General features: G+C 41.8%; 1 protein-coding gene across 1 annotated transcript in view; it reads left to right on the forward strand.

Annotated features, from left to right (window-relative positions):
* Positions 1-3,468: 3,468 nt before the first annotated feature.
* Positions 3,469-15,703, forward strand: part of LOC125690948 (V-type proton ATPase subunit S1-like) — a 53,004-nt gene continuing 40,769 nt past the window's right edge. Inside the window, exons 1-3 of the mRNA XM_048939799.1 lie at positions 3,469-3,794; positions 9,981-10,107; positions 10,211-10,279. Coding sequence (XP_048795756.1) covers positions 3,484-3,794; positions 9,981-10,107; positions 10,211-10,279 — 507 coding nt within the window. The 5' untranslated portion in view covers positions 3,469-3,483. The remainder of the gene's footprint in view (positions 3,795-9,980; positions 10,108-10,210; positions 10,280-15,703) is intronic.

Genomic DNA, 15,703 nt, shown 5'->3' on the forward strand with positions numbered 1-15,703 from the left:
TAGTGATGAAATTATTTTTTTCTTTATTGCAGTTTTATAACTATTTCAGAGCATTTTTGCGCTTCAGGTTTTTGGAGTTGTGCTAGATTAAAAAAAAACAACTTCATGTACAAGCAGTTTTAAACTTGTATTCAAGAAAACCTGTGGATTTTCAAGGAGAAACTGGTATGGAAAATGCACGCTCAATGCATGAGTAAATCAAGTGTGCTTTTGTGTATATTGGGATATCAGTCTGTATTGTATTTAGGTTCCTGCTCGTGGATAAAAGAAATTCTGTGATCTTGTCTCATTTTAATTAATTCAAAGAAAGGAATCTTTTGAAAAATCTCTCTTTGCAGGAGCTAAGTTTCTTTTTTATCATTCGGCAAGAAATTTTTATTTTTAGAAGTGAAAAAAAAAAAAAAGAGGAGTAAATATATGCAGAAGTATTCAAGAGCCAAATTTTCTGGGGGAGGCAGATGAAGATCCAACTCAATGGGTTCTTCTCGTTCCTTTTTTTAGAGCTTTCTTCACTTCAGTCATTCCCAGACTGTGGTTTGTGGGGAGTTATTAAAAAAGAAAATGCAGTTTGTTTTTAGTTGGAAGCTTGATCATAAGTGATGGGGTAATCTTAGAGAAAACAATCTGTTTTTGTTTCAAAAAAATTTAAGATTGTTTCTGTAAGTCAGAATATGGAGAGTATATCCACCACCTGTGCTTCATTTCACTTGTGTGTGATCGGGGTACAGCGTGCAAATGCCTTCTGAAAGATCCCATTCAAACCAGGAGATGAACTGTTCTTAAGATATCAGCCAGAAACAAGGACTTTATGCCTTTATTTTACAATTCTCTCCCCTGTATCAGCTGCTCTTTGATCTTCAACAGTCTACTTTACATCAACCGTTTCAGGAACAAGAAGCCAGGAATCGCATGACTTGGGCTCTTAATTCATGCTGGCAGCATTTGAGTGTGGACTTGCAAAAGAAGTTTCACATGTCAGCAGTGAAGTTTTGAAATGGTGCAAGTGCTGTGTGGAGGCAGTGGTTGGATTTAATGGTCCTTGTGGGTCTCTTACAACTCAGGATTTTCTATGATTCTGTAATTTTTTAGCCCTATGATAACGCAGTGGGAAGGGAAGGGAAGGGAAGGGAAGGGAAGGGAAGGGAAGGGAAGGGAAGGGAAGGGAAGGGAAGGGAAGGGAAGGGAAGGGAAGGGAAGGGAAGGGAAGGGAAGGGAAGGGAAGGGAAGGGAAGGGAAGGGAAGGGAAGGGAAGGGAAGGGAAGGGAAGGGAAGGGAAGGGAAAAAAAAAGAAAAAAGTATGGAATCTTCAAGTACTAATGAATCATTTGCTCTTGCGGTTAGGTTCCTGTCAGGTTATAACACATTATCTATCTGTGTATTTGTTAGCCCTGAATTCCATACATTCAGGTCAGACTGTTAAGTCTTACTCAGACATGAAGGTCCTGGCAGCGTTGGTCACATTATCAACTGTATTAGGAATGGAAGAGAGCCAGTAGAGCCTACTTTTCATTGGCTGTTTGAAAAATAGTGAAATAGGCTGCTTTACTGCTTCACAAAACAAGAATCTCTGCATTGTGAGAGCTGCAGAATGACTGGAGTCAACCTCAGAAGGCGTGGGTTAGTGGGATAAAAACAAGGGGAGGAGCAGTATCATGCTATTTCTCTAGACTGCCAACTGCAGTTGCAGGTCTAGTTTGTTCTGCAAAATGGAAAGATTTGCTATAAATTCTGTGACTCCTTTCTGTGGGCAACCACATTGTGCACTCTTGATTTATATAATGCTGACGCTCAATTAATCTTGATTTTGATATGAAGATTAAAGGGAAGAAGCGGACGGAAGGAGTTACAGCTCATGACTTTGTAGGCAGCAGGTGCAATACAGAATTTGTCAGTGCTGTTCCAGATGGTTATGTGAGAAAACAGGTATCTCACATTCTGGAAGATACCATGGATAAGTCAACCACCTCTAGAACTACAAATAATTTTGCTTGCGATGACTGAATGATTCCAACCTATACTAAATTCTCTTGAGGGCGCTCCAATTCTACATCTATCCTCTGTGATCTGATTGTCCTTACAAGTGTGCTCCCTCAGACATGCAGTGAAATGGGAGATGAAGGATTTATGGAATATTTCTGAGGAGGGGAAAGTGCAATGAAAGGGTTAACTTCAGTGCTATGGAAAGGTACATATAGAAGATCGGCTTCATTACTTTCCTCATTAATATTATTTTTGTAACTGAAATCTGATTTGAGATTTAAATTGAACAAATTGTCTCTTGTCAGACAACAGTGCTGGAATAATACACTGTGAATTAAGGCAAATGGATGAGTCAAGCTATGTGTGCTCTGATTCAGAAATGCATGTCTTCAGCCAGTGTTTACAACCTCCCTTACAATTTTCATTGTGCTTCCTTATTTCTCCCTTGTTCTAACTTGTTTTAGCACAGCTAACTGTTCCTTTTGTGTAACATCCTTACTATTTTGCTGGATGAGGCACCCATGTGCTCACCATGTGCTGCATGACTCCTGCTGCCTCATGCTGTCAGGTGATGGCAGAGACAGCTCAGCAGCACCAGGGATGAAGGAGAACTGCAGAGGGACACACTTCCTGGCAGCAAGAGTACCTCTAGGACAATTTTCTTCATGCATGAAACTTGGGAAATAGTCTAGCCAAGTTCTGCAGCGAGCACAGTTTGCTCCTGACTTTTGCAATTTAGTATTTTTGGGACAGCATCACTACAGAAAGCAGCTGAACAGTCCCATGTTTTTAATGGATACACTCCAAGTGTTCCAAGCATTGCAGCACCTCCATTACAGGGACAGGCTGAAAGAGCTGGGGCTCTTCAGCCTGGAGAAGAGAAAGTACCAAGAGACCTTATAGCAGACTTCCAGCACGTGAGGGGGCCTACAGGAAAGCTGGGAAGGGACTTTTTATAAGGGCACTTAGTGACAGCATGAGGGGAAATGGCTCTAAACTGGAAGAGGGTAGATTTAGATTAGATATCAGGAAGAAATTCTTTACTGTGAGGGTGGTCAGACACTGGAACAGGTTGCCCAGTGAGGCTGTGGATGCCCCCTCCCTTGAAGCACTCAAGACCAGGCTTTGAGCAACCCGGTCCACAGGGAGGTGTTCCTGCCTATAGCAGGGGTTGGAACTTGGTGATCTTAAGGGTCCTTTCCAACCCAAACCATTCTTATGATTCAATTTTCTCACTCTCTCTTCCTTTGCTGAAACTGCAGCAGAGGTTTGCTGCAGATTTCAAACCTGTCAACACCCGAATGTGTGACACCAGCTCTCAGCACACGTGCAGGAGCTGAGGGGCACGGTAACACGCGGCAGGGAGAGAAGTGCTGCAGAATACATTTGCTGCAGCACAGAAAACTTTCTGTAAACTCCACTCTGAAGTTGAGCAAAGCTGTTAGCAAGGAGCTAGAAAACAAGGCGACAGAGATTCGGACTTCACGAGCCTGACGCGAAGCCATGAGGTGTCAGAGCACGAGAGGGGCCAGCGCGCACAGCGCGGCCCAGCGCAGCCGTGACAGCCTCGCGCCGGGGCAGCCCGCGCGCAGCAGACGCTCGCCGCGTGACAGGCGGCCCGGAGCGGCCTCCGAGCAGGAAGTGCTGCGTGCCGGTGCCGCCGCGCGCCCTGCCTCCCCCGGGCAGGCCAGTTCCGCCGGGCGCGGCAGCATGGCCGGGCTCAGGCCCGCCGCTCTGCTGCTGCTGCTGGGCGCGCTGCTGCTGCCCGGCCTGCCCGCGGAGCACGTCCCCGCGCTGCTGTGGTCCACGGGCAGGTAGGAGAACGAGCGGAGGGACCCTGCCGCTCTGCGTGCGTGCGGCCGTGGGGGAAGCGTTTCTGCGTGACCGCCTGCGGCTGAGAACCGCCGGCAGCGAACCGAGCCGAGGAGCTGAGCCGAGGGAATCAGTTTGCCTCCTGGCACGCTACCTAACGGGACGGTTTGCTCGTTTTTGTGTGTGGTGTTGGTGTTCTGAACCGGGCGGTAGGACCCACGTTACTCAGCTCCGGAGTGGCTGGGCTCTGTTCACCCCGAGGCACCCCGAGCGCGCTGCTGCAGCTCTGCTGGCTTAAAGGCGTAGCGCGGGGCAGCGTCGCGGAGGAGCTGGCCAGGAGCTGCGGGCCGGGCTCACTGCTCCGGCTCCTCCACCGTGGTTTTTCTCTTCATTATTGTTCTCCTTCTTTCTTTTTCTTTCTTTCTTTCTTTTCTTTTCTTTCTTTCTTTTCTTTCTTTCTTTTCTTTCTTTCTTTTTTTTTTTTTTAATTTTAAATACAGTTCTTTCTTTTAATAAGAAGAACTTCTCTGTGCATAGGCTTCACGTATTAGGAATAACTGAGCGTTATCTACTTTGCAGACCCTCCAATGGAGAGCTCCGGCGCTCTGCACAGCGTGTGTTATACCAGTTCAGCAGCAGGCTTTCTCACAGCTGGGTTCTTACTCACTTCTCTAATATGCACAGTCAGAATTTGGCACACTCCAGCCAGGGGTTGGAGCAAGAAGGGAATCCATCAATGGTTTATTGGTGATAAGCGCCCTTTCAGCTGCTAGGGCCACGCTCACTGCCTTTCAGGAGACTTTGAGCTGATGAAGGTGTTGAAGCGCGGTGATCTATCTAAGTGCCACCAGGCAGACAGGCTGAATGCTGCCGTCATTCATCTCAGCGTACATCTCATGTCTTTGGGCAAGATTGCTGAAATTAAGGTCTCAGAGCTAAATCCTGCTGTCTTGTTGTGGTTTTCTTGCTGCCGTTGTTTTCTAGTCCTTAATGCAGTAGTTTAAGACAGCAAAAAGAGAAATCTTATGACTATTAGCAGTTGTGCTGTTTAAGTTCTTCAGGGAATTCTTTTCCATGTATAGTGCCCTACAGACAAGCATGATACTCTTGTTTTTTCATGCTGAAAGACGCTGATAAATTGCATTTGAAGACATATAGGTAGGAGATGCTTGTTGGGTTTCTTTTATATGTGTCCTGGGCATTGTATTCTTTTCTCAGCGGTAATGAATACCAACTTTGATGTATGTCTGCCCATCTCTTAAAAGTTTCCAGAGTGTTCTTAAGCAGTTCCTCTGGCCAAAGGCAGCCACAGCATACCAGAACCCAAAAACATTACCTTTTCAGTGAGTTTAATTAGGTAACTGACCTGTCCCATACCCCACACCCTCAAAAGAAATAAACAGATATTTCCATTAAGGTCTTTTGTATTCAAAATACTTAATTTGCTCACCTTGATATAACTGAGTAACACGAGCTACCTCTATATTTAAAAGCAAAGTAAGTGTTGGAGTTGTTCTTAGGATAAAAGTGATCTTGAGAGTTTGAGAAAAGACCAGTGCTGCCTTTGGCCTAGTTTATATAAATAATACGCGTGTTGTCAGTATAAGCAGTGTCCCAGGGAGGTCGTAAAACAAATTTTCCACCAAGATGCAATTAGCAACTTGCTCTACTGCAGATTGTTCAGGTCTATACAAATAAAGAGCAAGAAAATCAGGATGGTGGACTGTTTAAACCAGTTTTGTGTTTCCATCAATAGAAGAAGCGTTCCTCCTCCTGTGACCTTTGTGTTTTCAAAGGGGAAATTTTTGTGAGGGAAAAAATCGTTCTTGTGAAATCCTCTGAAGCTACAGGAAAGGAGATTTATGTCAGTTTATAAAATAAAGAGACAGCAACAGGAACTTCTGTTTGCACCTTGGTGTTTTGTGGCAGTGTGTGGTTTTCAGTGGGTGTTCTACAGCCCCCTGCAATGTGGGAACTATTGTTGAGAGTTTCAGGAGAGGTGACTGTGTAGAAGTACAGTAATTATCAGTGGATTTCTTTTCACTTTGTAAAAAAACACCTCCAATTTAAAACTTTGGTTTCATTCGTTGCCAGACAGGAGTTGAGATGCACCCATCTGTTCCATCACCATCTCCTGGGTTAACTGTCAGGATACCATATTGAATCCTTGAGGGATAATACAGTGTTTGTAAAATGGTGTCTTTGAAGAGCTGCATTAGGAGAATGTGACGTTTTAAAATCTCTTATGTGTTATTGTACTGTGATCATGCTACTCAAGGTTAATATTAGATAACAGATGCAGAGGTTTTTTTGTTCGTTTTTTTTTGTACCAAACAGCAATCTTCCCCCATTGCACCCAGGAAGATGAAGGGAATAAGACAGCAGGTCACAGTGTCCTGCTTTTCACAAAGAGATACCAAATTATCAGTGGACATTTTCTGAAATAACTTTGCCCTGGGAAAATTAGCGTTATCTTAAATCAGACTTCAAGCCGAAGCCGTTAATGCTGCTGCTTTCCAGAGCAGGAGGGATGGGGGGAGGTTCCTCTTACATGTGATTCAGAACGGAAACATGATTTAGCCATTTTGTAACAATATTCAAAAGAATTTCTTTCTCTCCACAGATTATTAGAGAGCCTGAGGAAATAAACTCATTAAAAGTAGCTTCTGTGATTGGCCTTCATGTGTCTCTTTTAGACTGTTTTTTGCTTGTAGTCGCTGACAATTTATTACTACCTTCATTTATGCTGTGTGAACCTTTTTCTGGTGAATCCAGATTACAAGTGATTTTGAGAAAGTGTTAGTGCCAAATGGGACATATGCCATGCTTCCTAAAGCTGTAAGGAATTTACTGAAAAATCTTGCTGGGAGGAGGTGTAGTTTAGAAAGGAGACGTGAAAACAGGGAATGATTTCAGCTGTAAGTTTTCTGGACTTCTCTGCAGATGCTCTGAGCCTATTTGTTTGCTGGAGGAGCCCTTTGGATTAATGTTTTCTTGCAGTCACCAGTTGTCACTGTACTGGTGCTGCTAGGAGTGGTGAGCTTTTTGTATAGAAAATCATCTCCAGAATTTTATTAATGAGCTTACTGGCTTCTTCTGTGCAGGGGAAAACGTTATTTCTTATGTGGTGATCTAATGTGGTAATAGTGACAGGAGTAACTTGTAGGCAGGAGTTCAGAATACAGCTGCTGAGTAAGTGCGCACTGCTGACAACAGGCCTGAGTGAGGAAGCCCTGCTTATTTACTGTCTGTCCTCTCGAAGGTCCAGATAGAAGAATTCTTGAAATCTTTGCTCCCCCTTCTACCTAGGAGGAAGACAGATCAGAAAATGTATCCCAGCTTGGTAGTAGTCTGCATGCTTAGACTTCTTTTTCTGCCCAAGTAGTTAAGAGCAAGAAGGAAGCTCCAAAGTGTAGTTTTGGAGGAAGCAAAGCGTAGCTACCTCCTTTGTTTACCACATTGTCTGGCTACAGAGTGCAGCTGAGCGTTGAGCTTCTGCATTTCTAGCCCGAGGAGAGTACGAGCATTAGCAGAGGTCCCCGTGGCTGAGACACGACTGTACTGCAGGAGGCAGGGCCTGCTGGGGCTGCAGACAGCTGTGCTGCTCTGGGCATCACATTTTGTGTGAGCCATCAATTAATAGCAGCAATCGATACGTGTGTTGGCCCGCTGCCTACCTCATCCTCTGCCATCCCTCACTCAGACGCTGCTGGAGGTGAAGAGTTCAGAGGAATAGTTGGGTTCATTGCAGGCAGTAATGCACACCCTCAGCATATCCACCATGTGGGCCCATATCTCCGTTTCATTCTGCACTTAACGGTAAGCAGCCAGCAAAACACATCTGACATTTCCCATCTGATCCACGGTGAGAGTTCTGTTGCACCACAGTATGGGCTCCTTATGTGAGGCACACCGGAGCACCTGGCAGGATAGTGAAGAGAAACAAAATAAGTGTATCATATGGGGAATAGGAGGGTTAGGCAAACACTGTATTAAAATAGAATTATTGGCCAGGTGATAGAGATTTATTTTTCTAATGATGCCACCGGAGCTCTTAAAGTTGATGTCTGAAAGCTAAAAGGTCTCACAAAACGTGCTTTTCCAGGTTATATAGCCAGCAAGGGCTGCTCTAAGGAACAAGGAAACCTTAGAAGCAAAGAATGTTTTAAAACAGGATCATTAAATTTCGGAGGGTTTTAAGACAAAAGCCTTTGCTGTTGTGCTGCTGCAAATGAATTAGTTTTGTTTCATGTTCTCTCTGTTACTTTTTTTACTTAATTGCAAATCCAGAGGGTTCTCAAAGTCTTCAAGTTTTTTTATGCTAGGCATGTAAAAGATCAGTTATCTGATTTGCAAAAATAAGTATAACAAGGTATTCACTATAATTTCCTTTCATACAAACCATTCTTTCACATTTCCCATTGAATCTATCTTTTTTTCCTTCAGTATTACTAGTATTTCAGTGTGGCCACGCACTCCTTTAATGTAACTCTAAAACATCGCTCAGTTACTGAATTCAGAATCTTCAAGAGTTTTTCTTTTTTCTTCAAATACTTTATTCTTGAAGTTTGTATTTAAATCTCTGACATCCTGAGGTCAGCTTTCTTGAGACGTTAACATGTCTATTGCAGTTTCTAAGCTCATGGTCTTCGGAAATACAAATTAATGTGGATTGCCAAGCACAAATGAACATAGAAATGAAGGAGCTGAGGAAAACTAAGAAAATGTTGAATGGCAGTTTCTGTTAAACAAGGAGAAATTTCCTTCCTGCATAGCAAGTTTTACATCTAAAGCTGAAAAACAGGCAAGAGGAGTTCTAGAATCCAGTTTGAACACCTGCAGCACCTTGTCTTGGAAAAGTCCCCCAGAAATAGTGTGGGCTTTAGTACTTTCCCAAATCTGAGGAGAGTTAGATATCTTCTGCTGTACGATTACGTCTTTTTTATCTCTGCTGTACGTGTGGATGGCGGCTTTTGATTCCCTCCCTGCGGTCTTCATTCGAACCATCAGCAAGCCTTGAAGTGCAATATGGGTTTTCCCTATCTGAGAAATGACACAGAATGCCCCTCTATGTTCATTGCCCCCACTCTGCCTCCATCTCTAGATGAAAGCAGAAAACATGATGAAAACAAAGATTGTTCTCATTCATAAACGAACTGAAAGGGTCATTTCGGAGTCGCTTTTGGGTTAGAAAATACCGTCAATTCGGCATGTCAATTCACCAAGTTGTGACCATCGTAATAGCTGATGTTATATTCTGTTTGCAAATAGCTCCATTCAGAGGGACCAACGTACCAGATTTTCAGGCCTTAGCAAATCATTTGTGCTTGTGGAAGAGGGGAGCTAAAGCTTCTCGGTCTGAGTTTTCTGCAGCACAACGATGCTGCCTTAGTCAAGTCACCCGGGACAACGTTTTTCATATTAAATTTTATCCCTGTACACCCAGAGTGCATAGTGCTAAAATCCCAGTCAGGTACTGAAAGAATAATGCCAGCTCCAGTTTTGCCCATAACTGCTCTTTTTTTTTTGTAATAAAACTAAGTGGCCAGGTTATTTCTCTGTCCAGTCCTCCTGAAGACAGATTAGCAAAAGATCTGTAGGCTTTTCTCAGTATCATTTGCCATTCTGTTCAGAAGAGCTCCTGCTTCTGGGAGGGTGTTTTACTCTGAGCTGCCTCTCCAGAGATGGTTGTTTTGCCATGAAAGCCTTACGAGAGAGGCATATTTTGAATGATAATCATTAACTCAATAGAAGGTTTTTGAAAAAAATGTGGTAACTTCTGGTCTGGCCTGACCTGTGTTGCTCTTTAGCCATCAAGGTGACTGATGGCCCTGGAAATAATACTGGGAGTTGGGATTCCCTTTGGGACCTCTCCCAATGGTTTTCAACATATCCTTCATTCTATTTGATAGCTAATGTTTTGAAAGATGTAGGTGTGATGTTGTATGCAAACAAGAAAAGTTAGCAGAGAATAATTGTATCTTGTCTGGACAAATGCTGTAATCCAGTTAACAGGATAGGGATGTAAATGGGCAAATTCTTTTAAGTGGAATAAAAGTAAACTGAACCGTAAACCTGGTCTTAATCCAAAGGTGATGATATCATGAACTAGTTGTGTACGTTTGAAGAAAGAAGCTGTGTCATCACTGGCAGCAAATTTAATGTTTAAAAAATTATTTTCTTTGCAGATCCCAGTGGAATCCAGACCCTGCTTTGCATGAAGGACACATTGTCTCAGCACAGGAGCTGGCTGTACTTCTGCAACCTGTTTTTACTCCAAATCCCAGCAACCTTGTTTTGTTCCTTCAAGAGAGGGTATGCAACATTAATTCCTTTTCCTTTACCAGTGCCAAGTGTAAGTCTGTATCTGAATGAGATAATGTGGCTCCTTCTCACCAATCTGCTCTCTGTTTTTCAGCTTAGCATAGACGATTTCACCTACTACAGTGAATCCTATGGTAACAAGAATCCATTTCAAAATGTTCAGGCAAGCATTTCTCTCTTTTACTTCCTTGTATGCATGTTTTTTAAATTGAAAATTATGTAAGAAGGATGCAAACAGACAATATCTGGCAATATTAAACCAAACTGCAGCAGTTTGCCAATTTATTTATTGAGATTATTTCAGTTTCAGCATATGGGCTAAAGAAAAACAATCAAGTATGCAGAAATGTCTTTTGCGGCTATTTTATTTCAAAACACAGGTTTTCAGAATTATCTTAACTGAAAAAATTGTTTCTAAGCATGTTGCAATTTTGAATAATGGAAAACTATGTCTAGACGTAGGCATAAGTCCCAGACTGACACCCCAAAATAGTGTTTTGAAGCCACACAAAGAAAAGTAGTAAGGAATCAAGGATGTACTCCAGATTTTCAAAACTGAATACTTATTTTATTTTCATGCAAAGTGAAGCTGACTTATCTCATCCAGACAGCTAATTTATTCCAAGAATCATAGAATATACTGAGCTGGAAGGAGCCCATAAGAATCATCAAGTCCAGCTCCTGGCTTCACACAGGATCACAGGAAAAGATGCGTGAGAGCATTGTCCAAATGCTTCTTGAACTCTGAAAAGCTCAGTGCCATGACCAATTCTGAGGATAAGTTTCTGAGCACCCTCTTGATGAAGAATTTTGTACTGATTGCTAGCTTGAATTTCCCCTGTTGCAGCTCCATGTCATTCCCTGTTTGAATAGTGTGAATATATGCCTAGATGCTGGATTGCTTTAATATTTGTGCTACTTCAGTAATCCAAAATAAACTCTAGGCACAGAATCTGAGCTGGTCATGAGTGTGAACTTCTGTTCCCAGTGAAGAGGTTTATAGATTTTTTGCTCAGTATCTCTCGTTGTACTTGCTTGACAGTTTATTGAATTGTAATTGGAAAAGGGAAGTGTTCTCACCTGAAAATCATTAAGGCATTCCTGTGGGCAGTGCAGGAGGAGCAGAGCTATTAGTAATATAACTTATATCAAAGCACACAAAGTTTTAATTCCTAGGCACCACACAGCAAGCTGCATGTACAATCAAATACATAAATATTCACATATTACCTGTCTCTTTACCTATCCTGTGTAGGAACCTCACATCTTCATTGTATCCCTAATACTAACCTTCATCTCTTTGCCATATGACAGCATTTTAAGAACGATGCTGGAACAAAAACAACTATTCAGTGTGTGTACATGGCTTTTTTGAGGAATGAATGGGGGTAACACTTACATGTAGCGTAAGGATTAGTGACTCCATCCTCAGGCAGATGTATTGGTACTTCTCTGAAGTGCTGTACTTTCTCTGGGTTTCAGATCTGTGCACAATGGTGTCGGAACCAGTTTTGTGTTTACACAGCCGTAAAGCTGGTTTGATCTTATAATTAAGAAGCTGTGTGTACATGACTGCTGCAAGTCCCTAATGATGTAATGGTCTACATCCAGTCATCACATTTAAGTAAATCTTTAGTCTGTATCTGGCAGAAGAAAGTTTTGAATTCACATTCTCAGCAAGCTTAAAGATCATCTAATCATCCAGTTCCATGCTGAGTGCAACAAAGACTACAAAAATACGCTCAGTAGCTATCACATTGGTTGTGCTCCAGTTGAGTTACTTTGGGAAAGAAATCCCTTCTTAATCATGCTATAAAAGACCGTAATATTCACAGAACAGTGGACAAAGAAAAGGTCAGATCTGGATTTTTTTCACTGGGGAAATTAGAATCTTTCATGTTGCATAATCTGAAAGTTTTATACCTTCACAATCTAAGCTATATACGTGATTCATTAAACTATTATAGATGTTCTGTATTACTCCAGCATCTTGCTGTTAAACTTCAGCAATCCAAATTTATTCACAAACTTAAACCAGAGATCTCATTTAGAGAGTGTATGTGCATGTAGCAGCACGTGTACTACAAAAAGAATGCAGTATTTGTAAGAGTTATAGACATGTAAACCACATGTGCAGATATTAGATTTGTTCAGCTACATTAATGCTGTTTTGAACTTTCAAAATCAGTGGTTTTGTACACAATAAAAGAATTCTATTTCCAGTTAATATAGAAAGGATTTTTGTAGATAGATCATTTCTCTTAAACATTCAATAACTTCTTAATTAAATAATAAAGTACAAAGATTATCATTTGGGGATTTTTTTTTGTGTTAAGTAGTCACCTATTCTACAAACTGTTTTTCTTTAATATTAGCATTGGCTTTCCCCAGGCAATAACTGAACATCTTAGAACTGCAGTGTACAGTAGCAAACTACAATTAGTTGCCAGCTGGGTGGCTGCATAATTATTATTGTAAGTCACTGCCTACTGTGGTTCTGGATCTCTGTCATATCATCATTCAGTAGTTATTTTTCTAGACTGTGGAGTACTATTCAGTCACATTCAGCATAGAGGCCCTACCTGTAGTTTTGATCGTCTTTGTTGCCATTCCATGCACCTCTTTTAGCTTTATGGTTTTGTTCATTTTTGGGTTATTTCTGTTGACAAAGGAACATGCAGAACTACATATGCATCAAGAGATAAGTGTGTCATAATTTATTCAGTCTTATGATGATTTGTTTTGTTCAGTCCTCAGTACTTTCCATCAGAACCTCCTGGTATTTTATTTTGTTTTGATGACTGTCAGCCACTGATGTGATATTAAGTTTCCTGTGTGAAGAACGACACTCAGTTCTCAATTCTCACACCTACCTTCAAAAAAACCTGAACAGTGAGATCTGTAAACAAGTCGTGGTGCTTCTTGCAGTACTTCACTCACAAGAGGTCCTTCAAGGGACATTACAGAAGGCAAATTAATCCGAGCGATTTAGCCATAGGTACATTAAAAATTCTCTTGTCAGTGTAGGAATTTGTGCTATCAGTCCTCAGGTCAATCAGAGGATTTTTTTTTCCCTTTTCCCTTCCCAGCTGCTATGTGGTTACACCTTTTTGTTTAGACGTTTTGCAAAATGCAGTGCCAGGTGTTTCTCAGTTGTCCTCTTCATTCGCTCTCCTCTTCTGGAGGTTTGGTATTTTGAATGCTCGTGGTACTTGAAATGGCAGAATGCCTGAAGCAACATACTGGTATTTTAAGAGCAAGTGTGCAGTGGTCAAATGTCAAGACGCATGTGATCAAAATGTCTGTCTGATGCTAATGAGGAAACATCCAGCTGTGTGTGCTCTTTGAATGGAAAATGGTTGAATACAAGTGGCTGGAAGCTGAGACAGATGGCACTGCAGGATTGGTTAGGAGCAGAGGCTCAGTTCAGACATTACTCAGTAATTATGCGTTTTATCTCTTATTCTATAATAAATGAGTAAACTGCTTAATATATATCCTTGATAGAACTGGCTGCTGCCATTCTGGCTGCTGCTAAGCAGTGGAGGATTAAAATATTTTAAATAATAATCATAAAAATAAATAAATAATTGACAATTGAACTGTTGCTCAGGATTTTAGCTCTGAATTCGTACATGCAAAACAAACTAAAAGGGAATATATCATTCTTTCCTTCTAGGAGGTGCTAAGCACCCTGTTCAAAGATTTGTAAATGAGATCAGTGTTTTCTGTCCTATTTTAGTTTCTGTTCTGGTTTTTCTATCAGTATGGCAAATCAGACAATACCACATAATCCTCCTGTATGAGCATCTATAGAAATACGGAAAAAACTAACCTTTACTTAGGAAGGAAAACGTGCAAGCATTTAGAAAGGAACTGAGGAGGCCAGAAAAGTGGTAGGCAGTCAGAGAACAGACAAAAAGAAAAAAGAGTAGGAGGAGAAAAGTGTTAGCAACACCACAACGCTTCTGTCACTAAGTGGGAGAAAAAGAATCTCAAACAACTCAGATATCTGAATGTTGGATCGAGTGACAGACTTGATCTAGGACTAAATATAAAAAATGAGAAAGCAAAGTTAACAAGTTGTAAACTAGAACTCAGGAAAAGAAATCTTCAAATCTTCATATGAAATTTTGTGTACATCAATTTTGATCATTCTCAACTCTCTGTCATTTATGTTCTTATCCAGAATTTTCCAAGTGTTTTTTATCTTTCAGAAAAATCTTTGGGAAGGTATTTTTCAGCAATGCAGGCTTGAAATTTATAGAATGAGAATGACTAAAATGCATTTCACTCAAGTGTTTTCATCAGAAACTCAACTATGAGAATTATAAGCAATAGATATCGTGACATTTCTTTATCTGAGCCGGCTCAGCCTGAGCCTTATAATTTGTGTTTTGAATGAATAGACAGAGTACACAATATGAAGTCTGTGTGTGCCTCCATACCAAGAATAGTTCAGTTCAGTTGGGAGGGACTTTCAAAAGTCCAACTGCCTGATTTCTTCAGGGCCAGTCAGGAGTTAAAGTGAGGTATTGTCCAGATATACCTTTTAACACTCACAGGCATCATCTGCCACTATAGGAAGTCTGTTCCAGTTTCTAACGTGAGGAAATTTTTCATACTGTCGTGTCTGAATCTCCCCTGGTGCATCTTTGTTCTGTTCCCGTGCATCCTATCATTGGATCCCAGAGGCAGAACTTGGCACCACCCTCTCCGGTTCCCTTCCTCAGGGAGCTGCAGAGAGCAGTGAGGTCGCCTGTTGGCCTCCTCTTCTCCAGTCTAGACAGCCCAGGTGTCCTCAGCCTCTCTTCTCATTGGACATGCCTTCCAGCCCTGTCACCTGCTTTGTTGCACACCTCTAGATAATTTCAAGGACCTTAATGCCTTTTCTAGATTGTGCAGCCCAGAACTGCACACAGTATTTAAGGTGAAGTAACACCAACACTAAATATAGTGGGAGAATAGTCTCTTTGGACCAGTTGGATATGCCGTTTAATGCTTCCCAAAATGTGTTTTGTCCTCTTGGCTGTTGGCACACTGCAGGCTCTTGCTGAATCTGCTGTCATCAGCATCCCTAGATCCCTTCCTGCTGAGTCCTGCTCTGTTCCATGTGCAGAATCTGACATTTTTCCTTTGATGAAATAACTTCATATCACTGCTGATCGCTCAGTGCTTCAATCTGTCAGATCCCTCTACAAGGCCTCTTGTCCCTCCAGGGAGCCGACAGCACCTCCTAGTTCAGTGCCATCAGAAAACACACTGAGAATGCATTCTACTCCTGCGTCCACACCATTGATAAAAATATTGAACAGAACTGGCCCTGGAATTGAGACCTGGGGTATACCACTAGTGACCACCTGCCAGCCCATTCACTGCAGCACACTGAGCATTGCCATTGGAACAGTTCATCACCAGCGTAGTGCAAACCTGCTTATCTCACAGTTGGGCAATAGGCAGAAGAATGCCATGAAGGATAGTATCAAAGGCTTTCCTAAAATCTAGGAAAGTATTGTGTCCATGAACACCATCACCAGAAAGATAACCTTGCCATAGAGGGCAGGACTTTCCTTTCCTGAACCCATGC

The sequence above is a fragment of the Lagopus muta genome, chromosome 1 (assembly GCF_023343835.1).
Source record: "Lagopus muta isolate bLagMut1 chromosome 1, bLagMut1 primary, whole genome shotgun sequence".
Classification (NCBI taxonomy): domain Eukaryota; kingdom Metazoa; phylum Chordata; class Aves; order Galliformes; family Phasianidae; genus Lagopus; species Lagopus muta.